Genomic DNA, 27,429 nt, shown 5'->3' on the forward strand with positions numbered 1-27,429 from the left:
GAAAACAACATTAATATATCATTCTGTATCTCCACTGGAGCTCCCAGGTACCAGGTGAACTGACAATAAGCAGTAATATTTTAAAAGTAATCTTTTTTCTAGGCATCAGGTCTCAACAGTGGTTTCAAAATATTCAGCAAACCATGCTGTAAACAGACGTGCTGCCATCCAGGCTTTGTTTTTCCATTTTCGGAGCACAGGTAGAGTAGACTTAGCATAATTCTTAAGGGCCCTAGGATTTTTTGAATGGTAAATGAGCATTGGCTTCAACTTAAAGTCACCAGCTGCCTTAGCCCCTAACAAGAGAGTCAGCCTGTCCGTGGAAGCTTTGAAGCCAAGCATTGCCTTCTCTCTAGCTATGAAAGTCCTAGATGGTACTTTACTCCTATATAAATCTGTTTCATCTACCTTGAAAATCTATTGTTTAGTGTAGTCACCTTCATCACTTATCTTAGTTACATCTTCTGGATAACTTGCTGCAGCTTCTCCATCAGCACTTGCACTTCTATGTTATGGAGATAGTTTCTTTTCTTAAACTCCATGAGCCAACCTCTGCTGACTTCAAACTTTTCTTCTACAGCTTTGTCATCTCTCTCAACCATTAGAGAATTGAAAAGAGTTAAAGCCTTGTTCTGGATTAAGCCTTTGCAGAAGGGAATGTTGCAGCTGATTTGATCTATCCAGACTACTAAAACTTTCTTCATATCAGCTAGCTGCTTTGCTTTCTTACCATGTGTGGGTTCGCTGGAGTAGCAACACTTTTCATTTCTTTCGCAAACTTTTCCTTTGCATTCACAATTTGGCTGTTGCAAAAGAACTAGCTTGTAGCCTATCTCAGCTTTCAATATGCCTTCCTCACTAAATCTAATCATTTCTAGCTTTCAATTTAAGGTGACAGATGTGTGACTCTTCCTTTCCCTTGAACTTTTGGTGACTATTGTAGAGTTATTAATCAGCTTGCTTTCAGTATTGTGTCTCAGGGAATAGAAAGACCTGAGAAGAGGGAAAGAGATGGTGGAATGGCCTCTACATGGAGCAATCAAAACACACATAACATTCATCAGTTAATTTTTCCATCTTATATGGGCACCGTTTGTGGCACCCTGAAATGATTACATGATAACCAAAGTTCACTGCTTACAAATTACCATAACAGATATAATGATAATGAAAAAGTTCTGAAATACTGCAAAAATTACCAAAATGTGACACAGAGACACCAAGTAAGCACATGCTATTGGAAAATGGCACCAACAGACTTGCTTGAAGCAGGATAGCCACAAACCTTCAATTTGTAAAAAAAAAAAAATGCAACACCTGTGAAGTGCAATAAAGCAAAACACAATGAAACAAGGTATGTCTGTATCTGCTTTAAACAGGTTTGGGCAGTGGGATAGGAAATAAACCTTTCCTGAGTGCTTACTATATAACTGGTGTGCAGCATATACTCAGTCATCCAAGAAGTAAATATATTGTTATACCCGTTTTAAAAAGAGAAACTTGAGATTTCAAGTGGTTAAGTAACTTGCTGTAAGGTACTTCAGCTTATAAGGAGGGCCAGCATAGAAGCCATTTCTATCTGACTTTTCCTCTATACTACTTTCCACTTCTGCAATCCACAGTGATTTCTCAATTCGGGTTATGTGGTCCTTTTATAGTCACTAAACTGCTGGCACTGTTAGGAGCCACATGAAATAAGTCACACTGGACTGTTGTGCCAAAATGAGCCAGACAAGGTCACACAGAAGACATGGCAAATCACATTACCATAAACAACGTTGTAAGAGAAAGCTATCTTAACGAAATATTTCCAAATCTATCAGAGGCCTCTAAGTCAATTCTAATCACATTCATTTCAATACAATCAGAGAAGGTAGGAGGAAATCTCCTTAACATTTTATAATGAGATTTAGCCAGTAAATAAATCATTGTCCAACTAAACGTCAAAGGTGACAGTAAATACATTTTAAAAGATAATAGCTTAAGCACAGCATATAAAATAAAATTAGGATATGGCTTTAATTAGTCATGCATTCCTAAGAGTCACAATCAAATCAAATAAATCAAGCAATGTTGTGGGTTTTAATTATTCTACCATAATAAAGGTTTTATTTCCCTTCTCCTTTTTACTAAAATGTCTTCCTTGCTTATCTGCTCTTTGGCCTAATTTCTACCTGTCTTTATTTTCCCAGCCATGGGCACTTGTTCTTTTGTGACCTTCTTTTCTCTGCCTGCTATGTCCTTTCTTTCTAAAAAGATTAATGCCAGTCCCAAGTTACTTGGCTCCTCAAACTCTTGCAGATGGGGGCCATTTAGACAAATGCAATTCTCCTGGGAAACAAACCACAAGACCTTGCTCTTCTTTGCTCCTGGTTTATATGAGCTGATCCCAGGAATCCCTTTGTGTGAACATGTTCATTGAGGAAGAATGGGTGACCTGTTTGCCTTAGATGGCACTCCCTCTGCACGGCCTCTATTTCATTACCAGAAGAGGGAGGGGCAGGGAGGCCAGATTATATGTGTCCTTGTGAGGAAGCCAATAGCTACCAGATTCTCTGGTGCGTGTCTTTCATGCATACTAGGCATTTCTGCAATGGAAGAATATTTATGAAGATAAGAGTAAGATATGCTGCCACAAAATAGTGGCTCATATTTATTAAACACACACACATCCACATATCACAATGCCTAATTGAGGCTTAAAAGGAACTTGCAGAAAAATCACTCCACTAACAGTGTCAGAGCTGGGATTTGAGCAGTGGTGTGTATGAAGCCAGAGCTCCCACTGTTACCCACTGCCCTTTGTAGCCTCAATACACTATTTTCTTTAAGATAAAACAGTTGGCATCACTATTACAACTTCACATCAACACCAGTAACTGCACAACAGCATATTTACAAATGCACTTGAAGAGTGTTTTGAATGAAGAGTGATTAATTGTGTCACTTTCTCAAAATTGCAGTTTCATCGGGGGAGAAATTCCAGCTTCATCCAAAAATGAGTTTTCTCCTCAATTCAGTGTATTCCATTAATAATATTTCACAATATTACATGAGCCAAGCAAAATAATTACAATAGTCTTCTAGCTACCAACCCAGTTAAGCACTAGTCAGAACAACAATTCTGGCTATTTCTGTAAAGAATGTTTTCAGGAGATCTTGTGCTTTCAGGCCAATCCTGAATGTTCTGTATTATGAAGAAGAGGCTTACCCTGGAGCACAAACACAGCCACTTATACAGGGTGAGGACGGGGCGCAGGTGAAGTTCATGGCTAGGTTTGCACATGTAGTCTCACAATTAACACCACCAGCTGGTAATTCGGGGTCAGGAAACCTGCAGTCGAAATACTTTTTTCCCTCTGGGCAGATGTGAACTTCAGATGTAAGCACAGACAAAATGTCCTTAACTTGTATCTGCTCCATAGACAAATAATCATATTGGCATGCACTCATCATCAAAACAAAATTCACCATACAATATTTTACCAATTATTAATAGATGATGTTCTTACTCTGTGATTTTTAAGGAGCTTGAAAATATCCCCTAGCCAGATTCCCTTTAGTCACAAAATAGGTTTATTCTAAGCCTATTTTGAGTTTGAGAATGTTAGCTGCCTTCCACAAGACGGTAACTAACTAGAACATAATTTTTGAAGTCAAAAAACAGGATATTTTTATTAATTCATACACATATTATCAATTTTTCAGCATACGTTATCAATTTTTAAGCATAACGTAAAAGCATTATGGCTTTTACAAAGCTACAATGAACACATGATTATTCTAAATCTCGCTTCACCTCGAGTCATTGTTTGTATCAGTTCTCACTCTACCACAGAAGTGCAGAAGTAGACATAATTATAGTCAGGACAGAGGCTCCATATTCTTCCAGAAAGCTTTTGGGCTCTTAGAGATCAAATAAATTTCCTCAAGTGGGGCCAGAGGGATCAAATCGTGTGGGTTCCTCTGTGAGAAGGCTAGCCACCTGGGCTTCCCTTCATTGACCCGGAGTCACTCTGAATCAAATGGGGCAGTCAGGATGGCCCTGTAGCTACTGAATGTGTGTGGTCCATAAACATGTCTTGTAAAGAAGACCTAGGCTTGTCTGAATCCTTGTAAAGTAAATTCAGGGCATGTAATTCAAAGCTCTCTAATAATAATATATACCAGGCCATTCAAGTACATAACAAAGCAATAATAGCTCACAATTACTTTTATCAGCCTACACTCTTCCTGCCCATTAAAATCTATGAAAGCAAGTGTTGTTTTATTATGTGCCTAGAATTTGCCCACAGTAACTGAGAATTTGAGGCTCTTTATATGATGAAAATAAATAATACATTTGGTCCTAATATATAAGACCTTAGGAAAGATATTTAAAATGACATTCTGAAGGGATGACAGTGAATGTCATTTTACATGCCATGTTAAATTTATTGCTACTAGTCCCAGAGCCTTGCTACTCATAATGCAGTCCAGGAACCAGAAGTATTAATGTTATCTTGGCCACTGATAGAAATGTAGAATCTCAGGTATCACCCCTGATCTAATGAATCAGAATCTACATTTTAACAAGATCCCCACATGTGCACACTAAAATCTGAGAAGTGATAGTCTAGAGTTTCCCAATTTCTGTCCCACAAATCGGTAACAATAGTTGCCTAGATACATATCCCTAAAGTCCTTGGGATGCCTGAGGTGGTTCTGCGGTAGGCAGCATCTAGGCAGCATCCCCGGGTTGATCTGCTCTGCCCCTGAGCTGACTCATATGTTCAACCCAGAGCGCCCTAAAATTATAATTTTCAATGTGGAAAAAGTTGGGAAGCACTGGAACACCATGTTGAAGAACACTCCCAAGGCTATAGCCATGCACATTGGGAAGGAGAGGTGATTGATAACTTCTGCCAGGAGTGGAGGCGATATCAGAGCTGCATCCTCCTTCAGGAAAACGTCTTTTAACATCTTACCAGAAGAGGGCGTTGCTAATTCATCACATTTCACAGTCCCATTTGAACACTGGCTAGAAGTAAATAAATAGTTAATTTATGGAACCAAATCTGTTTTGTTTTGTTTTTTTCCTGAATTTCAACAACAATCTAATGCACAAGAATTGATTGAGTACATTATACAAATGCAATTTTTCTCACAGAATTTTTTACAAGCTATTGGGTTAGGTCCTATTTCAGGAACGCGCTATTTCAACACAACACTTTTTATCAAACACCTGTAAGTGTGGAGCATTGAGACAGGCATGGGAGATACGAACACTAAAATTCATAGTCCTTAACATAATTTGTCTTGTAGGAGGGGAAGACACACAAATAAATAATGTATGCAGTGTGACACATGCAACATAGAAATATGTTAAGAGATAGAAGTAAAACAAAGATAAAATGTTTTTAAAGTCGGTTGGCAACCAACATCAGGGAATCAAAGGAAGTAAAGTCTGAACAGTTTTGAAGAGTGGATGGATGTTATGGCACACCTAAGGTAGGAAGGCTATAACACTCAGTGGAAACACATAAACCATGAAGAAGTAAAGCCACATTCTACATAGCAAAGTGCAATGCAGGAAGGGACAGGCTGTGAGAATGCCAAAAGAGGCAGAGGCTAGCTCCTAGAAGATGCTAAGATTTTACCACGAGGTGAGCCATTGAAGACCTTAAGCAGAAAAGTGATATGGTTGCTTTGAATCATTTTAGCAGCAGCATTGAAGATAGGGTGGAGTCATAGCTTCCTTACAATTTACATTCTAAAGTCAGGGTAAAAGCCAAGGGCCGCATATAGGAAAAATTAAACTTGAAAATCCCTGAAGAAGATAACATGATAGAAAACAACACATCAGTTCTCAATAACTCCAATGCAGTTTTTCTTTCAGCTTTGGACCAGATCATATGTTCTATATTTAAGCCCAGATGAAGAAGCTGACGCACATATACAGTCCACATCACATGAAAAATATGCTATGCATAGTTGAACACTAGAATGACATTCAGAGGTGTGATTCACCAGTGAGTGAGTCACCTCTGATTGAATTTGCTCACACTTTGGCACAGAGGAACTGAGACAGACAGGTCTCAGATCACACATCCAGGTCTTCCGTATCATACTTACTCTGGGACAAAGGCTTTTAAAAAGGAATGGCTAACAAAGTCACTATATTAAATGAATTTTGATTTTTTTTTTCATTGAGGAGAGATGGTTACTTTGTTTTTGCTAAGTTTACATACATTAATTATGTTAAATCCAAAAAGACGTGGCACCTCGGCAGAATGAAAGAGGGGAAAAACTAGAGGCAAGAACACCAGAGAGGAAGGTCCAGGGAAGAGAGAGTAAGACACACTGATTGCTAAAGCAGTGATGATGGAAAGGAAGAAATGGCTTTTGACTATGTGTAGAAAGTAAAATCAAGTAAAATCTCAAGTTGCTGGGTATTTACTGATTAGCTGTTTTGAGCAGGAGGAAAGAGTCGAAAATGATTCCCAGAGCTCCGCCTTGGAAAACTGTGAATAGCAGTACTGCCTACCACAGAAAGATCCAAAAGCTAGTTGCCAATGTGTCTTGATGTGGAGAGGAAAAGAGGTGGAGATAAAGGTAAAGGTAAATTGAACATAATCAATATTCTGTTGTGAATACAAAAATCAGCTGCAGAGCAATCAGGCAGGAGACAAGCACTGCAGAGCCAGGCTGCCTGGGACTAACTCCCAGCTTTAGTGTCAGGGTCCTTAGCCACCTGTATCCCATTTTCCTCACCTGTAAATCAGGATAAAGCAACATTGCCTATCTCTTAGGGTTATGGTGATGAGTATTTTAATAATAAATATTAAACATTTAGAATGGTGCCAGCACAAAAGAAGGTACACAGTAATGGTTAGATATTATTATTATTGTTATTATCTACTGTCTATTATCATCTGTAGGCACCAATGGGGCAACTAAAAAGGGGAGGTTAGGAATTATATGTAAGTATGGACTGCTGCATGGACACGCCTAGATTTTCAACAGAAAAGTTATAACCAGAATGAGTGTTATCCTATGATTAAGTGTTATCTTTCTAGTATTGATGGGCCTGGGGAGGAGACACACTTACTACTGTGCAGGACATTTTTCAAATCTTTTTCAAAATTGCTTTTTTTGAGCCATTTCAGTAATACTGTAGTATTTAAACACGTACTTCACCCCTAACTTCTATCTAATAACCAAAAATGATCAAAGGACTTTCATTTCACTGTGAGATACTTAAATTCATAACTCCTTTCTTCAGTTATGAGTACAAAACTTGGTTATTTCACTTTGAAACGTCCAATATGCATGTATTATGTATATCTGTGTTTGTACATATACATACAATCATATGATCATAAAATAGTTAAAGATTACATTGCTACCTTTATTTTTTAATTATAGAAGTCTTATTTCAACTTACAGTTTGGGTTAAGAAATTATATTAGCACATACATCATTTGTCAAACACAATCCCCATCATCAAAACCTACCATAAGCCCGAGGGTGTGGGGATGAGCTCTCCAGGTTGATAAACACTGCCTCTATAATGACACCTGCAGTGGAATCTGTAAGAAAAAAAAGTAAATTAAATAGGATACATTTTTTTCCCAAAATCACTAAAATTCAAGCCGACCCTGTGCTCTCCATTGGTCACTGTAAGGTACACTCTAAGGTCTGCATTATTCTACAAGACTGTATGCAATCCTATCACACAAATAGCGGAAGATGCTTACACATGAAGTTTTGTGTGGCTCCAGATTTTGTTTTCTAAAATACAACTCACAAACTGTGTTGTTTTAGTCACAAGAAAAATCACTGAATGCAATTCAGAGAAACATAACTGATATATCACTTAACACTATGTATAAGACAAAAGGCTTTACTTCATGTGTAAATTGAGAAATCTGTGAGTGCTGAGATACTAAAGTCCTGCTACTAAAGTTTGCCATGTGACAGTGAAACACAAACCTTGTTATTGATTTGACTATGGTAAAAACAAGCAGGAGTACACTTCAAGATCAACCATCAGAGATTCCTTAGCTCTTTCAGTACCTATTGACGAACATGTGCACGGTTTTTGTTGTTGTTGTTGTTGTTGTTGTTTTAAAGTAAAGATGAAAGCTCATTTAGCCCATAAGAAGAAAAAGGGATTAAAACAGGATGCTGCCAACCTGTTTCTGTGACTTACATGGGTACACAAAAGTTAAGGGTGTCTTCATAGAATTTGCCTTCCGGACAATTACAGCCTTCAGCACAGTCATCATTGCATTGCTCCAGGGAAGAGAGAGAAATGCAGGAACGGAGACAGAACGAGGAGCAGTGATGGTACAGCATGCCCTTCTGGCACACCACAGCTAAGGACAAAGGAGTATCGCTTGAGAAAGATTCCCATGGCACATAGAAACATTTTATGCCTGCTTAGAGGTCTGTGATAGAAAATGAAAGCTGGCCCATTACAAGGCAAGGAATTGGGAGACCCTTAACTTGGATGCTCAAAGAGCATCATCCTCAGCGAAAAGGAAGGACTAAAGCAGGGGTTGGAAAACTTTTTCTGCAAAGGGCCAAATGGAAATATTTTCAGCTTTGCAGATCATATAGTCTCTGTCACAGCTACTCACCTCTGCCCTTGTAGTATAGAAGCAGCCACAGACAACACACAAACAAATGGGCATGACTATATTTCAATAAATTTTATTCACAAAAATGCAGGAGACCCAATGGTTGTAATTTGTCAACCCCCAGACTAGAAGAAATTGGCTCATAGTATAGAAAGATGATAGAAAATCTTCTCTTAACTGCTGGGTCTGCAATTAAAAAGTTACCTCTAAGAAATCAAAATCCTAGACGATATCCTAAACAAATTTGGTATATGAATTTACATTACTTTTATATTTATATTATTTTTGTCTTAGAAAGCCAAAATTGAGCAATTAACATCAACACCAGCCAATGATACCCCTGGAATAACTGGAAAAATCCACTGAGGGAATGAGGAGGTGGAGAGAGTGGTACCCCTAAAACCTAAGTCACAAAAGATTCTAATGGGGGTGGAGGGGTGCTGGTAAAAATTAGCTGATAAAAAAAATTATAAAACACACAAGGAAACAATCTACCATGAATGAAAATGGCAGACAACGTAGTGTGAAAATTAGAGCCCCAACAATTTGATAATAATTGCCTGTTGCATAACATCTATTTAAGTACAAGTCAACTGCGTCACTGTATTACATAATCTTTTCCATACTTTCTAATATTTAGATATGATATTTCCATGATAAGGATTTTTCAAATGTTTTAAATTATTTGTTGCATATTTCAAAGCATAGTTACGATACTTTCATTTAACATAAAACTAGTCAAAAGTTATTGGTCTTATCCAACATATCTCTGATCTTAAGAAATTAAGTATTTCATTTGCTTTTCATGTTTGTACATTATGAGAATATTTCAAATAACTTATATGCAATATCGACCTTTCATTTAAAAAATAAAAGCAGTCATTACAAACATAGAGGTCTCTAAGGTATTATCTGATAGTCTTTACTGTGCTGTTGTACTCACCACAGAAAGAAATCTGAGCTCTGAAATCAATGGGAATACCATGCTGGCTGCAGAGGTAGGCATAGTGGGCAAGAGCATTGCACAGGCAGGAGCTTCCACACTTGCATGCATCATGGCGGCAGAGCTGATAGTACAGGCCAGGGCTAATATAGATGTGGCAAGGAGCAAAGAGCTCCTGGTGGATGACATCACAGTGTGCTGCATACCCAACTAATAGACAAAGAGCCCCATTAGCATCTTATTTAACAGTTCAGATCTTACCCCTAAGTATCAAGTTCCAGAATTATCCAAGCATTTCACTTTCTCAGAAATATACTGTAGTGCATATTACTTATAATACAAGAGTGAACAATTTCAGCTTACACTATTTTTTTTTATAATATTGGTAAGAGCACTTAATCCATATTCAACAGTCTTTTAGGAAAAACAATAGTGTATTGTACCTGAATAGCATGAGCAACAGAAGGGTTGAGAGAAGCAACGGCCTCAACCATCCCATTGCATGAGGATCATCTTAGGAAACCTACTATAAAGAATTGGGGCGTATTGGGAGGCTTATTTCCAGACATCCACACAAAATAAAGTGGTTCTATATTGTGGATGTTATGGCAACTCTGTGTAATACACAATTGTCTAGGAAGAATTGGGAGTGATCTCATTTCAGTGGAGTCTCTGAAATGGATGGTAATGTGTCAGATGCCACATAGTCATTGAACTCAATGTCTGCACAATGCACAGTGTACAATGCCAGGCAGATATTAGATGCTCGATAATGTTTGATAAATAAATCTATAAATGAATGAATAAGTGAATAATGAATAGAAATTGGGGATTCGGGTATATGCTAAAGGCCATGAGATATAACTATAAAATCACCTGGGGAGGGGAGGACATCTGTGTAATCATTTCTTGAAATCTGTTGATTTTTCCCTTGAGAATGACTTATCGTATACAATCTTTTATAGAAGTAACCAAGTTTGACAAAACAATTCAGATTCCATCTTTCTGAAAGAGGGTAGGTTTGTGGTTTCTTGATATAGTGGACCTAGTTTGCATCGGTTTCCTAACAGATAAAATTAATCAATCTTTTCATTGTCATTGCCTTTGACAGACCAGATAAGCTGTTGGAGATCAGTTTTTTCACTACTAAGGAATTATACTGAACTTATTTTGTTGAGTATATTACATATATTTAGTATTGGTAAGAAAACATGGTAATTGCTCAAGTATGATATTTTTGCATTCAGTATGTATATGTATATAAAACAAATGACTTAAACTATAGCAGTATATAGCAGTATACTGTTTAAATATATATTCTTAATGCCAAGGATCCTGAAAGAGCAAAGTAATCCACCAAAAAGGCCTAATAATTTGTAGATCAAAGTATATTCCACTGACAAGTTAAGGATAACTAAAGAAGATCCTCATGAAAACAAAATACACTTTAGAATCTAGATCAGAGTTATTGACTTGTGTCTATTTATTTTCCTTTCTTTCGGGATCTTCCTGAATTTACCTATTTGAAATTGTTTTTTAAAAATCACAATTCATAGTAAAGCTAAAAAAAAAGCTAATATCAAATATATATGCATGTATATAGCATGTGTAGGGCTTAGGGTGCATGCGGGGAGGTTAGTGTGGGTAGTTCACATGATTCTTTTCAAAGTAAAGACAAATATCTCAAAATATAAACAGTCTATATATCCAGTTCAATATTTCAGTTTCATATATATATAAAAGACATGGGGTATGGGAAGAAAAGTGGTAGAAAATAGAGCAAAATAGCATAAAATAAAGGAGGTAACTAAAAAATGACCACTGGGAAACTGAATTTATCAATTGAACCCTACTTCAACTTTAACATGTTGTTAAAAAATAAAAAATAAAGTTGTTACAATATCCAGGAAGAAACCAAGAAAGAAACAAACCAAACAAGAGTAGCTGAAGGAGGCAGAGTAGATTAGTTGAAAGTTGGGGACAGAATGGAGGAAGGTATTGTTAAATGGGAATGAGATTAAAAGTAGTCATTCATGAAACCAAAAAACTCTAGTCTAGCCCTGTTATTATAGATAAGAAAAATGATCAAAGAGGTTACCAAACTTCTTCAAGTTGAAAAGCTGGCTTAGATTAAAAAAAAAAAAAATAGACAGCACAAAGAGCAAAAGTATCTTGTGCTCTTTCCAGCATACCAGAATTCCATGTTAATAATAAAAACAATATGGCAATCAACAGAATCCTCCCAAAAACCACTACATAATCCATAAACTGCTAGCTTCTTATGAATGCTCAACCAATATGAATAATGTATTTTTAAAAACTACATCAAAATAGTGAACTAGCCAAGATGATTAAAGGAAAAAATAAAATTATAAGAATATTTAAGCATGTACATTAACTTTTTCACAATTACATATATGTGTATGCCTTGTGTATATCTTCCATTTGAATATACACATGTATATCTTTTTTATTGCAAAGTGAACTAGACTTTAACATGGTTTGCTGGGGCTTTAGTTTTAAAAAATGCAATCAAAAATTCTTAGCATGTGAGTTGCCCTGTCATTACAAATTGGAACTCTGGAGCATGACCATCTCATATTGTTGCCCACTTGATGGCACAAAGCCTCTTTGGATCACTGGCTTCCTGCTTATAAAGCCATAATATATGCTATGAGGAGGAACTTGTAATGAGATGGTAATAACTGACATCGCACATCCCTGGACTATCACAGCATTCTCAGAGGATTCCCAGAGGCTTTTCTTTAGCATTTAAAGACTCTGAAAACTTCCAAATACTAGTCCACATCTGCAAACAAGGGGTTTTTAAACACCTAAAATACGAAAATTTATGAATGAAAAATAAGAAATAAATGTCCTTGTCAGGTTCTTAAAAAACAACCTAGATTACATAAAAAGACATATGTAAAGGCATAATATTAAGCAAAAAAAAAAAAAATACATGAGGAATGGCATTGACTTTACCATAATGAAGAAAATCAGAATTTAAACTCACCATCTAATCTTATAAAATTATAGTAATACATAGAACTTTTCCGTAAGTTTACAGCAGAAAGGAAGTTTACATGCAAAACTTACTGTTTTGTTGATTGATGTTACAGGGGTCCACCACTGGGACATGAACAGGTGCAAAACAGGTAGAAGAAACTCTCCACGCATTTGCGTGAAGTTGTGGTGTACCTTCTATCATGCCTGATGGAGAACTAGAAAGCAAAGATAATGCTCACCTTCATGTATCTCTCATTTATTTGTTCATATCCTTCAGATATTTAAATAAGAGAATACTATTTTTCATAATGTACAAGGAAATCTTAGAGCTTGAAATTTTCTACCAGTTTAATAAAAGTACAACGGTATTAAGCTCCATATTACTAACATTTTATGATGTACCAAATTGTAGACATACATGATTTTATTTAATCTTCATCTCAACCTTATAAGAAAAATATCTTTTCTCCCCATTTTACAGAGAAAGCAAAGCAGAAGCTCAGAGAAATATTAAATTACACTAAGCTGATAAGTATCCAAGCCACGATTCAAACCCAGTTTTCCCTGACTTAACCATACACATTCACACAACCAAAACTTTAGCATGTGTATAGTTTAGGGTGCACGTGGGGAAGTTAGTGTGGGTATTTCACCTGATTATTTTCAAAGTAAAGACAAATATCTCAAAATATAAAGAGTCTATATATCCAGTTCAATATTTCAGTTTCCATTATGAGATCTGAAATATCAAGATTCCATTATGAAGTGAGCAAACCAAATGAAAAACATCTATCTTAAAACTACAACAGTGTTTAGGAGACAAACACTGCAATTCCACCCCCAGCAGCCATTCTGATGTATTAATTCATCAACCAACATTTATTAAGTGACAACCCCTATTGGACAATGTGCCAGACACTGTCAAGACTTCTTAGGGAATCAGGTTGAACTAGATCTCCCGCAGGAAGTTTTTGACCACACCACAACCCTGACTGTTAACTCCTCCACTACGGCTAAGTGGAAGAGTAGGCATTATCTCAGCTTTCTCTAGTGTCCTTATAGATGAACTATTTTCACTGGAGTTGCTCAACAGAGTGACAGAGAGGACAAAAAAAGGGAGCAACACATGCCATTTCCTTTTCGCCACCGTTTCATCCTTCTTTCCTTTTCCTGTTCCTCAAAATCAAACTAGCCCATAACAGTAAAGAACCACAACAAACACCCTAGTACAAAATCTCGTTTTGTTTATTTAAGAACACTGAGACTCAAAGTAATTGCATGGTTTGTGCTAGTTTATTTCTTCTCATTCTTTCCCCTTCCTTCTTTCTCCGCTCCTTTGAAGGACAATAAAATAGGTCAGGGTGATACTTGTAGTCAAGGTTTCCAGGTGGAACTTGGAGCTTGGCTCTCTGATTTCATTTAGTTTAGTTTAAAACAATAAATTTTAAAAATAGGAGCTAAAATGTGGACCTATTTATTGTCTTTCATTTTATAAAATAACCTTTCAGCTCACCATAGTCGACTTACTATAATAAGGCATACAAAATACGTTTTAAAGTAATTAATATTTTCTATTCCACTGTGCCTGCATATTCACATTAATCTTTGTGAAGAAAGAATTTTAACTACTTAAGTTGGAAAGCTAAACACTGTTCACAAGTTATCTCTGACTCTGAAATATCATCCTGTACTCTTATCACACCTAAATGTTTATATGTGGCAGAGACTGGTGCCTTAGAAAGAGGCAGACAGATCTGCCATTTCTTAAACATTGACTGCTGACCCATTCTGACAAATAAAGAAGAGAAAGCGGGAATAATGTCTTTTCTGAACATCATAGCCAAGCCACTTAATGTAGTTTCTGTTTCTCAAATGTGGTGAAGACATCAATATTTGACCTACAAATAAATAAAACAAAAAACTAAATTACCTAAAAAACAAGGTACAGGAAGACAAGGAGATAAGATACAAGAAATTAAAATTTAAAAAATTTTAAATGCCAGTTCTCCTTGCTCATCCAAACTATCTTCCTGATACCCCACTAAACATTCTACCTCAGTTCAATTAACTGTCCACTATATGTGAGGTTCTATGCTAGTTCCTAAGAATACAAAGACCAAGGACATGACTCTTAGTCTCAAAGCCCTAACAGATAAACAAGACAAGAAACCAGACAGATAAACAATAAATTTTCATAGATAACACATTGTCAGATTTAACTTCGTATGGTGGGACATGAATCAGCTTTTTGAGGCAAATAATGTCTGAATTGGGGTGAACAATAAATGCGAGGTCACAAGAAAGATGAGGAGCAGGAGAGAACCCGAGCAGGAAGGAGAGTATGTGCAAGAGTGATTTTTTAAAAAGCACATATGTTTATTGCAGCACTATTTACAACAGCAAAGACTTGGGACCAATGCAAATGCCCATGAATGATAGATTGGATTAAAAAAAATGTGGTACTATGCAGCCATTAAAAGGAATCAGTTCTTGTCTTTTGCAAAGACATAGATGAAGCTGGAAACCATCATCCTCAGGGAACTATAACAGGAACGGAAAACCAATCACCACATGTTCTCATTCATAAGTGGGAGTTGAACAATGAGTACACATGGACACAAGGAGGGGAGTATCACACACCCGGGCCTGTCAGTGGGTGGGGACTAGGGAAGGGAGAGCATTAAGACACATACCTAATGCATGCGGGGCTTAAAACCTAGATGACAGGTTGATAGGTGCAGCAAACCACCATGGCACATGTATATCTATGTAACAAACCTGCACGTTCAGTATATGTATCTCAGAACTTAACGTAAAATAAAAAAAAAATAATAAAATAAATAAAATTAAATTTAAGAAAAAAGAAACAAAACAGTATTTGGAGAGTAGCTTCTCCATGAAATGTCCCCTGGCTGCCCAGCCCAAAATGAACCCTCTATTGTTCTTCGAGCCATAATCAAAAACCCCAACACTTAATTTTTAGAATCACCTCAGTATTTATATATATATAGTTGATTTATATATATAATAGTTGATATATATATATAGTTAATTGATCCTTGCCTAATACTAAATATTCATTTTTTAGCTATTTTTAAAATTAAGGTATAGCTTAAAAAAAACTATGTACATTTACAGACTACAACATGATGTTCCGAGGTATACATTGTGAAATAGTTAAATCAAACTAATGAACATGTCCATCACCTCACATTCTTATTTTTTGTTATGAGAACTTTTAACACCTACTCTCTTAGCAATTTTCAAGTACGTGTTACATTAATTATAGTCATTATATAATTAATTGATCTCAAAACATCTCCCAAACTTACGCATCCTATCTAGCTGAAACTCTGTACCCTTTGACCAACACCCTCCCATACTCCCACCCCGACCCTTATCCCCTGGCAAACACCATTCTATAATACTTTGCTTCTGTGATTTCAACTATTTTAGATTCCACATATTTCTTAAAGGTTGTTATCCTCTCCTGATCTGCAACACAAAGCTCCGTGAGGATGAGAACCATGGCCTACTGCTTAAATTGCTCCCATTGTGCTTTTAGCATGATAATAAGTGTGCAAAGCATTTACACTAAATTATAAACTGCTTCTTTTCACACATAGGTGAAAAGTACCTGGTTAATACAAGGGGTACAAATATATATTGTTGTTTCTCTTCCAATGAAACACTAACAATCACAATATCTAGCAAGATAAAAAAATGTTGCTTTAGAGGTATTAATAATACCAAATGATATCAATATTTATAGAGTATCATTCACTACCACTAATGCATAATGATATTGAGCTGTTATTTTTGTTGTTGTTTATTTGTTTTTTTGTTTTTAGGCAGCAATGTTTCAAAAATAAAATACGTTAAGGTTGATAGGGGTAGAAAAGAGAATAGCGGGGAGCAGTGAGCATAGCTGAACCACACTGCCTAAATCGAAAGCCCAGCTCCACTACATGTGAGCTAAGTGATCCTGAATGATTTATTTGCCACTTTGAGACCTTGGTTAGTTTCCTTATCCATAAAATAAACATATTAATCAGAGATTGCTCTACATTTTAAATATGATGACCTATGTAAATCTCTTGGAATAATGACAGCTAACCTATTATTAGTTAAGTAAACATTTTTAATGAATTTATATCCTTTAAATGATCAGTCATCAAGTTATGTTAACTATGCAGAAATCATACTTACAGAAAATCATCTCTTATGTTCCCATTAAAAGTGCCACACAGACCTAACGTTCTTCTTTTCCATGCACTAGTGAGCTGAATATAAATTCTTTCCCCATCAATAGCAAACAGAATCTTTAAACCAAATGTGGTTCTTAGAAGTATAAATAAGGATGACAGAGTTTGAATTTCAACAACACCTGCAGGAAAAGAACATATGTAAATCAGCTTTGACATTCACAGACGATGTTCTGAAATGCTAGGGTACACCACCAGGACTCTCCTCCCCAGATACAAGGGAAGCAGGGGAGGCAGGCTAGTGGTTCCTGCCTGTGCTTCAGGGCCAATCTTTGCCACCCATGGCTGCCTTTTTTCCCTTCTATTCCTCTCCTTTTCTCCCTTAGTAGCCATTTTTAATAGTTTTTTCAGGTCAACACATACTTTCAATTTGCAAGCATCTCACAAGGAAGGAGGCAGTCCTTAGACATTTGAAATCCAATTCATTACCAAGTTCAGGCTTTTGTCCTCAACGTTTTTTCAATCTGTCTTCTTCTCTCCATCTCTATCATTACTGCCTTAGATGACCTCCTCCTCATTCCTTGCATGCCTTACTTTTATAACGTCCTAACTGTTGTCCATGTTTCCTGTCTAGCAACTCTCAAAGTCACTTCTACACTGTTGTCATAGTCATCTACCATAAAAAAAATAAAAATAAAAAATAAAAAAACCTCCTTAAAAACTTACCATTTATTCGGTTGAACCATGAGATTGCCCTCTTTGTAAATAAAAATGGTCAAAAATGACAATTACATATTTGATTCATATCAAGTTCAACTTCCCTAGCCTGACACCTGAGTAGTGCGAGCATGCGATGTGTAAGATAAATCAGGACATTTTTGAGAGTGAGAGTGTTATTAACGGCTATGCTGGAATGCAGGCATGAACAGGACCTGCCCTAGAAATTCACAATGTAAAATGCCTCCTCCGCAAGCCTTTCTCATCCTTACCTACACTCAGACATTCTCCTTTACCCTGTCTCTGCTGTAGGAATACCAATCTAGTTCTGGTTCCCCCTAAATATGCTGCAAAAATTGACACCTCCTTGATCTACATGAAACATTTTCCCCATCCCCTTCAACCCGGCAATTCCTTATCCTTAAATGCTCAATGAGACAATCATTGTACAATAACCTCTTTCAGAAAACACTCCTGACCATTTCAGTACACCCTTCTCCAGGGCTGAGTGAGCTGCACCTCATTTTACACTCCCAAAGTCTTTATGTATGTCTTTGAGTTTATCACATTTTATTGTAAGTGGCTGCTTGCTTGTCTCTCTTCCCTTCCAAAGTCTAGGTCACTTGAGGTAAACACTAGGTCCCATAAACATGATTATCATCATTATCTGTAGCTGATGGCCTGGTGACACACAGGAACTCAGTAAATGTTAGGTAGTCAGCCTAACATTGGGGAAAGATCCCATTTTGTTGGTGTGTGTGTGTTGTTTTTTTTTTTTAATGTAAAGAAAGTACACTACTAGCATTGTTTCTTACCATTCAGGTTGAAGCCTTGGTTAGGACTAGTGAGAATTTGTCCTCCCCTACCAAGGGTCACTTGTTTGTTAAAATCATCCTCCAGAATCAGAGTTATAGACTGAAGGCAGACCAAGCCAAGATTCTGCATAAAAATCAAATTATCAATGAAAGGAATGGGAGAGAGATAGAGTCATAGAAAGAGATAGGAAGGTAGAGAGGGAGATGGCAGAAGGGGAGAAAGAGAGAGGAGAGAACAAAAAAGAAAGAGAATACATATAAATTAGAATTTCTAATATATAAAAGGCTTGAGTATAAGTAATGTAATAAAGTAGTTGATACATAACCCGTTTTATGTAGCCCCATTCCTAATAAAATATAACTTTATATAGTACATTAAATATATCATGTGTATACATACATTCTAGTTAGAACATTAAATTAAAGTCTTTCAGTAAAGTACCAATAGTTATGTTTTCCATGGCATGTAAAGTATCTCTCTAAATTCATTCAACTGGCGTATTAGACATAAAAAGTCAGTAAAGCAAAGAACCAAAAGAATTAGACTTCTACACAGAAAGTTAATTCAGACTCTAATATATTACACAGAAAAAATAAGACTGGAAAAGAAGCAAATAAAGCAGTTCAGAATTTTTGTTGGAAATAATTATTTTCTATTAGAATAAAACTAGAAACTTAAATATTTTGGCAAAATTTTGACTACCTGCTTTAGAGAGATGAATGAAAGACCTGGATTTCTTTATTTAGAAATTATTGATGAGTTTACTGTTTCAAGAAAAGATCTAAATAAATAAATATTCCAATATGTTAAGAAATTCAAATCTGTTTAGAATGCTATGAAATCAGTTCAAAACTGTCAAAAATAATCTCTTTAAAATAGCTAGATTTAAGTAAATAAAAAACTTGGATTCACTGTACAATCATGCATAAAATGTTCAAAAAACTACGTACAAACACTACTTTTTTAAAAAGAAAATGCAATTAAATATATAGTATTTAGTCTAAGACATACTTGTTTTCATAGCTTAATATCTCTGAGATCAAGATGCGTCATGTAACCAATGGTATGTCATAGAATAATCATCAATGCTTCTTTCTAATATGTAGAATAATGATGAATCGTAATAATCAACATCATCTCAGTTTTAAAGAAAATAGCCATATCCATTCATGTTACAATTCTTAGTATGAAATCAAGTTTAAGTAAAAATCAATGACTCCATATTCCTCTGGTCATTTTGAAATGTTCTTACCTGCTCACAGGGAGCTTTCTGTAAAGTAACAGTGAATTTATCTTTTCCAGTTCCTTTCACGAGGATGTATTGGCACATGCCAATAAAAGAATAATGTCGACCATCGAAAGTTGTAAAGTGAGAATCACCTACAACTGAGCATTGAACTACCAAAAAAACAAAGATAAAGAAAAGGAGGTGGAGATAGAGGAGGAGAGGGAGGAGGATGATATGATTAGGTTAATCCTTTAAAAGCAGATCAACTTAGGGTAAATAATCATGCATCAAAACTTTGAACACCTACTGTGTTTGTTTAAAATTTGCTGGTTTGACAAACTTACTAGACTAAATTATATTAACCCATTTAATTTAATGTTTATAAAATGATATTTATTCTACATACTTTTTTAGATTTTATAATATTTACACTATTTTAATAAAGTTTTACCAAAGTTGCCCACTCAACGCTATCATTTGCTCAATTTTCCATGTATCCTCTGAGTAACTGCATTTACAGATTATTATAGCCCCTGGTATATATGAGATGTCTTCATAAAGATCAGTGCTATCTTTCTCCCCAATTTAAAGAAATTTGAAACATTCTCTATAAAAACATTTTAAAAGATTACCTGGACAGTCATGCTCAGTGCAGTTCCAAACTCCACCAAAACACACACTAAAATAAATTATAAAAATGTTAATTTATTGGCATAGAGAAACTGTATTAATGTTTGCATCAGTGTATTGATTAATGTAGCAAAGTATATCATGTTTATAGGTTCAGAATAATCTGACTTAAAAAACATATCTGCAAAAGTTCAATTGACTGGTAATTTTGAGCTGGCTGGCACCTAAATTATTATCTCTTGTGTATCATACGTAAAAATCACTGACTATGGTGAAGATCAACGGATATTAAAAAGAGAGAAGAGATCTCCTCTTGTGTCAGACAAATTCTACCTTCCACCCTGACATAGGTATGAGTTTTAGAGGACAAAAGCAGAGTACCTATAAAACAGAAACAGAATCAGCATCTGAGAACGTGGTTAGTTATCCTATTACACTTCAGCTGTATACACTGACACCAAAGGGAAAAGCATCTGACAACATTTAGACCTCTGTTTCCTTTTAGGACTGTCCTGCAGGGATTTCATGTCTGCCAACAGTGTTAGTTAGCAAATTTAATATGGAATTCTAAATGTTTCTAATCATGGACCACAAATTGGTGACCTGGAGAGTCATGTTTTACAGTATGAAACAGAGAAGCCCAGAAGCACCATCAAGTTCTAAAAGTATGTGCAAATTAGTGATTAAAAATGATAAGAAAATGCAACAGACTCATCATGTGGATACAAGATGTTAATAGAATTACCAAGGTAAGTGATAAGAATTCCATCATAAAAAGAAATACAGATTTCCCTTCCCCCAAGGAGTTTAAATAAAATGCAAGTTTTGTGTTGGAATTTGGGGAAGCTAATTAGTAATGAGTATATTCCTTTAAACATCTGTCATGGTAAAGTTGTCAACTAGCCAAGTACCCAGAAATAATTGGCTGTACATTGATCACATACCATTCAGTACATTCTTGTTCAATTTTTGAACCAACTGAATAAGCTAATCCATGAAAACTGCACGGGCAATTTTCCAAGGAGATGCAAGTTCCATTGTCCATTATGAGGCCTAGTTGAGAAGAAATACACACCAAAATTTCAAAAGAAATAATACAAATTGGATTTCTTGAATATAAAAATTCAACCAACTTCTGTTGAACACCTACTCGTGGTGCTGGAAATACAAATTTCTTTACTTTCAGTGGGATTACTGACAACCTGACTCTTAGGCAGTAGCTACCTCAAAGGATCTATTTCAGTAGTTTTCAATTTTCTTATCCCATGACTTGCCATCAAAAACCTAAGGTTCACCATACAGAATAAAGGAAACCAAAGAGTGTTTCCTTGCATTTGAGGGAGGAAGGGAGAGAAGGCGGGAAAAAGTACATTTTTAGTTTAGTTTCTGTTCATTCCATGATGAGAAAGATTTACACTGTCACACAGAATCATAAAGAGCTAGGTACGGCTCCTCAAATGTCCAAGACCATGGGAATGCATTTGTTACTTCTCTCCAACAAGTAAAGGAGGTTGAACCAGAACTTAAATCAGCCATGAATCACACTGTTTCATTCAGCTGACCTTTTTCATGGTAAGACTGTAGAAGAAAGCACTGACTTTATTTTGGTGCTTGAGTTTACATTCTGGGGCAAATGCCTTATCCTGTCATTGACAGGTCACAAACAGCTCGAACTAGGATTGGTCTGCCATACTTTGAGTAGCACTAACAGAACAATGAACAGAGGCCAAACAGATCTGGTTCCAAGTAATCCTCACTCAGTTAATGAGAATATTGGGAAAATCACTTATCTCTGTGATTCTATTTTTTTAATCTGTAAAAATAAAAGGGTTTGAGTAAATCCTCGGCGTTCTTTAGAAACAGCTATCAGTATGGCAGATTCATTCCTAATTTTAAATCCTACCTCTCTGACTTGCTAAGTTACTTTTCATTTCAAATATTAAAACTATATCAATACTAAATCTTGTGCTAGAAAAATGTGAGGGCTTTCTCTCAAACTTCCTTTCCTTTTTTAAAAAGTGAAGTCATATAAATTGTTAAATACCATTAACTATTGATAGAACAAAAGATTTCTCATGGGTAACTTCAGGACCATAGATTCCAAATTTCCTGGGAACTTTAAAAAGTAATGACCATTTTATCAGTGAAAAGTAGCCATTCCTCCTCGTCACTTCAAGGACCAAATTCTACAAGAACAGAAAATTCCAATAGGTCTAATGTCCTGCGAGAGGACAGAAAAACGAAGATGTGATCCTTAGATCATTGGGTACTAGTTTCCATGAGTGCACACGTGGTTTCTTCATGAAGCACTTACCATCTGGGCAGTAACATCCATCAAGACAATGGAGATTGCTCCCGTGACATTGCTTCTCAAATGTGCAGGTTGGTGGACAACAACTGATACAGTCCCGATGGACAAAGCTATCATCACATTTATCAGCTGAAAGGGGCAAACAGGGGAACTTAAGTCAATTTTATTAGCCTCTATTTATTTTTAAAAATTATAATTGTATTTTTTACAAAAAAGTATTTGCAAAAAATAACTTTTAATTGCAAAAAAATGCATACTTGTTTCAAAAAGTATGCAAGTTCATAGATATAATTATATCAATAACAAATCTTTGCAATTCATTAGTATTCAGCAGTACAGTGAGTTTTGAGTTCTAGGGTTAACCCAAAATTGGCGAAAGTACACAACGCTTGGGAAATAAAAAAACATACTGCACGCTGGAAAGTCATCTCTCCAGTCTTGAATAGGGTAGCCAGCATGAGAACAGGCTCTAGCATACTCAGTGGCTGCTCGACAATAAGTTTCATCATCATCAGCTCTAGAAAGTGAAAAGACAGAACCAGAATCACATAGGAAATATTGACAGAAACCATACTTGAGGTCCTGATCCCTAGAAATTCTGAGTGCAAAATAATCATAAATAATAATAAAAATAATAATAATAGAGACAAATAATCTTTATCAAAGCATTTTAATACTTTTGTCACTTTTCTCTTGAGCCAAAGGAATACTATAATGAAAAAGATTTATATTTTAATTATGCCATTTTCCCCATAATCTGTGTATGTATTTTTTCACTCACACACGCAACATTCCAGGCCTTTTAGAATAAGTCCCATTAAAACAGATAAAATTCTATTACAACAAAAGCAATAAATATGAAAGCTGTTTCCAAAAGATCATACTCTTGATTGTCCACATACTGGAATAAAACCTATACCAATAAGCTATAGTACTCAAAAGTATTTTAATGGTTCCTCAGCAATCCTTGTAATAAGAATCTAAAGCATAATATTCCATGGTGTATATGTGCCACATTGTCTTTATCCAGTCTATCATAGATGGGCATTTGGGTTGTTTGAAAGATTGAATAAATGGCATTTAACTTAAGACTTAAAAGAGGATTTTGAATTCTTTCAAGTTTAAATTACTAAAGCTAATTATTTTTATAACATTGCCAAGACTAAATAATATTTAATTATTTTCTTATAATCACTTCAGCAGCTTCCCCCCAAAATAATTTCTTATTAGAGCGCTGAAAATTCCCAAAGCAGATTAGCAAGGCGCTTTTCAAGTAAACAGATTTACACTAAGGTAGAGGGCTTGTTTTCAAGCCAATCCAAACTCAAAATTGAATAGTTAAATATCTTAGAAGATAATTACCTTAAGAATGCTGCATTTTATGAGGCTTAACATTTCCAGTGTCACTATTGTAAAAGCCACCATCTCGAATTGCCCTTATCCTGTGCTACTGTAATGGGAGTCCTGCAGCTTATCTAGTCAAATTAACTGAGCTTTAGAAGGAAAAAAGGACTGGGCATATAAACTCCAGAGGCTCAGAAAATATTCTAAACCTACAAACAAGAAAAGTCTTTTCAAAACAGTATAGGCTAAAATTGCTAAATTCCTGGAAAGACGTTACATTTATGATTTACCTTCTAATATGTGCATTCTTTCCTACATTAATGGTGGTTTTAAAAGCTAGCAAAGGAACTGAATATTGGTTTTCCAACTCAATGCAACTATTGCTATAATGCTCACCATGTGTTGTCTACGTTATTCTAGGAATCATGACAGGCACATTAATATGTGACACCTCATGAAAATGCACAATAATTGAGCAAGAAAGAAATTATTATCAAGAAAGAAATTAAGGCCGGGCGCGGTGGCTCTAGCCTGTAATCCCAGCACTTTGGGAGGCCGAGACGGGTGAATCACGAGGTCAGGAGATCGAGACCATCCTGGCTCACACGGTGAAACCCCGTCTCTACTAAAAAATACAAAAAACTAGCCGGGTGAGGTGGCGGGCGCCTGTAGTCCCAGCTACTTGGGAGGCTGAGGCAGGAGAATGGCGTGAACCCGGGAGGCGGAGCTTGCAGTGAGCTGAGATCCGGCCATTGCACTCCAGCCTGGGCGACAGAGCAAGACTCCGCCTCAAAAAATAAAAATAAAAAAATAAAAAATAAAAAAAAGAAAGAAATTATAATTTACTAAGGGGAAAATAGATTTTTTTTTCCATTTTGAATGATAACTTTAATAGGAAAAATGGACATTAAAGAATCTTGTTTTTCACATCAATTGGCTTTGGCATGGCAAAATTAAAGCCATTTCCTTGCTGCTGGGTTTGGCATTCTTAGAAGCAGAAACAGGAGGGCATAGTTCAAGGATTGGTAGAGTATCATGCAAGTTTCCAAGTCAAACGTTATCTCTTCCATGGAGCCTGTGTAGGCAGTCTCTGATAAAGTTAATAGTTCTGTCCTCTGCATCCAAAGCACTTTGCATTTAGGGCACTGTGTCATTTTTAGAGACCTGTTTATCTGTCCTATTAGAATATGAGTTTTTAGGACAGAGATCATGTGTAAATTTTTTCTGTTTCTCCAAGGGGTGAAAAAATACTCAGCTCAGAATAGATACTCAAAAGATGTATGTTGAATTGAATTCAATACACTATCATAACCCAAGCAGGAAATTAATCTGTGTTCAACCAATTCACTTTTTCATTCTTATGGGATGGGACCCTCAGGATGCAGTCCCCTAATACAGGAAATGAAGAGAATCATTCATTTCCTACAGAATAGAAGAAAGAATGTAAATAGGTCTGGCCCTGAATGAAATATTGAGGGGAGTGAAATGCTGGCTCTGGCAGCTTCCCACTTCCACTTTATCAGTGTCCACTTAATTATAATATCCTTCCTTTGGTATTACACGCCTGCTTTGCCCCTAAACCCAGTCTCTCTACCACAAAGGTATCTCTTAAGGTGTCAGCTGATTTCAGCCAGTACAAGTTGTTTCTCTATCCTACTATTTTCCCTGGAGAAAGCATCAAAGTTTCAAAAGTCAAAGTCTAAACACTATCAAAATTTCAAAAGACAAAAATGCTAATTTCTCAATGATGAAATTTCAGATGAAGTGGGTGTGGCAGAGACTGATTTTTGTCTCCAGTTCCCCCTTCTTTTTAGTATCAGAACATCCAAGTTTTTGCCAGGTAGATGGTTGCCAGACAAACACAACATTTTCAGCTTCTCTTGCACCTAGGTGTGGCCATGTATCCAAGTTCTGGCCAAAAGGTTAAAAGTGGAAGCTTGCATGAAACTTCCAGATCAAAAGATGCCAGTCCTTTGGGGGTTTTTTCCTCCCTTTTTAAGAGCTAAAATGTGGACATGATAGTGGTGATGCAGTTTGGGCCATGAAATTGAAAATAATACCCTTGACAAAAGGAAAAATGTAGCAACAAGATCACTCAGTCACTGGAAAACTCATGGAGCAGAGCCACAATGCCAATCCAAGACCACTAACCAGCATGGATTTGTATATAAGAGAAATATGAACATTCTATTTAATTTAAGTCACAGTCATTTTAGCTGTTGAAGCAGCTAAACAATATCCCGAACTAAAAAATGAAGAATGAATTTCCTGGACCTACAAAACAATATTTTATCTCAGACTACTTGACAAATGGGTGCTAAATATATTAAAGATAAGACAGTTGAAAAGATGATTGGAGAATAGTCCAAGACTGAGCCACTGTGGAATAAGAATAATTTTTAATTCCATATATATGGCTAAATAAGGACTATGGCCTACCTACAGGCATCCTTAAAAAAGAGAGAAAAAAAAAGAGAGCTATAGCAAGTAGCTCTTAAATTAAAAATGAAACCAAATAGGGAACAGAATTTTTAAAAATATATACTAAGGTCACTAGCCAATATTTTAGGCAGAGCGGGGGCTCTTTCAAGGCTCCTGCATTAGTTCAGGAATCCTTGAAATTTAGAGACTATACATGTAAGTCTAGGTATAACTGTACTCTATTCAAAAGTAAGAGATGTCACAAATAAGCTTATTTTAGTATCTGGGAAATATTATATTTATTATTTTTGTAATAATTTCAATTTAATTAAAGAGTAGTAGTTATAAATAACACAATTTCATACTACCTCAACCTTTCCTCTTTGTTCTCACCTTTTATAAACCTCTTAAAGAGCTACTCAAGATGTCATTTAAGTGGTTTTACTAAACTAAAAACTAGTCTGGTTCTTCATTTTAAAAGTTTCTATGTATCACTTATACTTCTTGGGGTTCATAAAATATACAGACGTATTAAAAAATGTCTTTTTTTTTTTTTTTTTTTGAGACGGAGTCTGCTCTGTTGCCCAGGCTGGAGTACAGTGGCATGATCTCGGCTCACTGCAAGCTCCGCCTCCCGGGTTCACGCCATTCTCCTGCCTCAGCCTCCCCAGTAGCTGAGACTACAGGCCCCGCCACCATACCCGGCTAATTTTTTCTATTTTTAGTAGAAACGGGCTTTCACCGTGTTAGCCAGGATGGTCTCCATCTCCTGATCTCGTGATCCACCCGTCTTGGACTCCCAAAGTGCTGGGATTACAGGCGTGGGCCACTGTGCCCAGCCGATGTATTAAAATTTCTTTAGATACTCTTGAATGTTGAAGATGAGTAATCACATATACTTGTAATGTTTTGAAAGAAAAATAATTTTTAAAAACTTTAATTGTGGGTAATTTATGGTAGGTTCTACATTGAACTATCATCCATGAACACAGTATGATAAGTCTCATTAAATTTGTTGCTTGTGCGACCACCTATCCTGGATGTTGGTAACCTGAGACAGAATGCAAGAATCTGTGACCTTAGGTAGAAAAAATATTACATGCTTATTTTCACTAATCTCCAATGGAAACTTAGCATTTCCTTCAATTATGCCTATAGGTAACACATTACAATGTTCTTAG

The 27,429-nt window shown here is 36.0% G+C and overlaps 1 protein-coding gene across 2 annotated transcripts in view; it reads right to left on the bottom strand.

The window, feature by feature from the left end:
• Positions 1-27,429, bottom strand: part of OTOGL (otogelin like) — a 171,469-nt gene that overhangs the window by 112,425 nt on the left and 31,615 nt on the right. For both annotated transcript variants that reach the window (XM_033221163.1, XM_033221162.1), the window contains exons 11-23: positions 22,894-23,000; positions 22,487-22,612; positions 21,117-21,225; positions 20,175-20,221; positions 19,567-19,712; positions 18,314-18,437; positions 16,786-16,963; positions 12,667-12,791; positions 9,568-9,777; positions 8,195-8,360; positions 7,497-7,571; positions 4,968-5,020; positions 3,212-3,374 (exon numbers count right to left, since the gene is read on the bottom strand). In XM_033221163.1, coding sequence (XP_033077054.1) covers positions 3,212-3,374; positions 4,968-5,020; positions 7,497-7,571; positions 8,195-8,360; positions 9,568-9,777; positions 12,667-12,791; positions 16,786-16,963; positions 18,314-18,437; positions 19,567-19,712; positions 20,175-20,221; positions 21,117-21,225; positions 22,487-22,612; positions 22,894-23,000 — 1,629 coding nt within the window. The remainder of the gene's footprint in view (positions 1-3,211; positions 3,375-4,967; positions 5,021-7,496; positions 7,572-8,194; positions 8,361-9,567; positions 9,778-12,666; positions 12,792-16,785; positions 16,964-18,313; positions 18,438-19,566; positions 19,713-20,174; positions 20,222-21,116; positions 21,226-22,486; positions 22,613-22,893; positions 23,001-27,429) is intronic.

Source organism: Trachypithecus francoisi, unplaced genomic scaffold (assembly GCF_009764315.1).
Source record: "Trachypithecus francoisi isolate TF-2019V2 unplaced genomic scaffold, Tfra_2.0 Lachesis_group11, whole genome shotgun sequence".
Taxonomy (NCBI): domain Eukaryota; kingdom Metazoa; phylum Chordata; class Mammalia; order Primates; family Cercopithecidae; genus Trachypithecus; species Trachypithecus francoisi.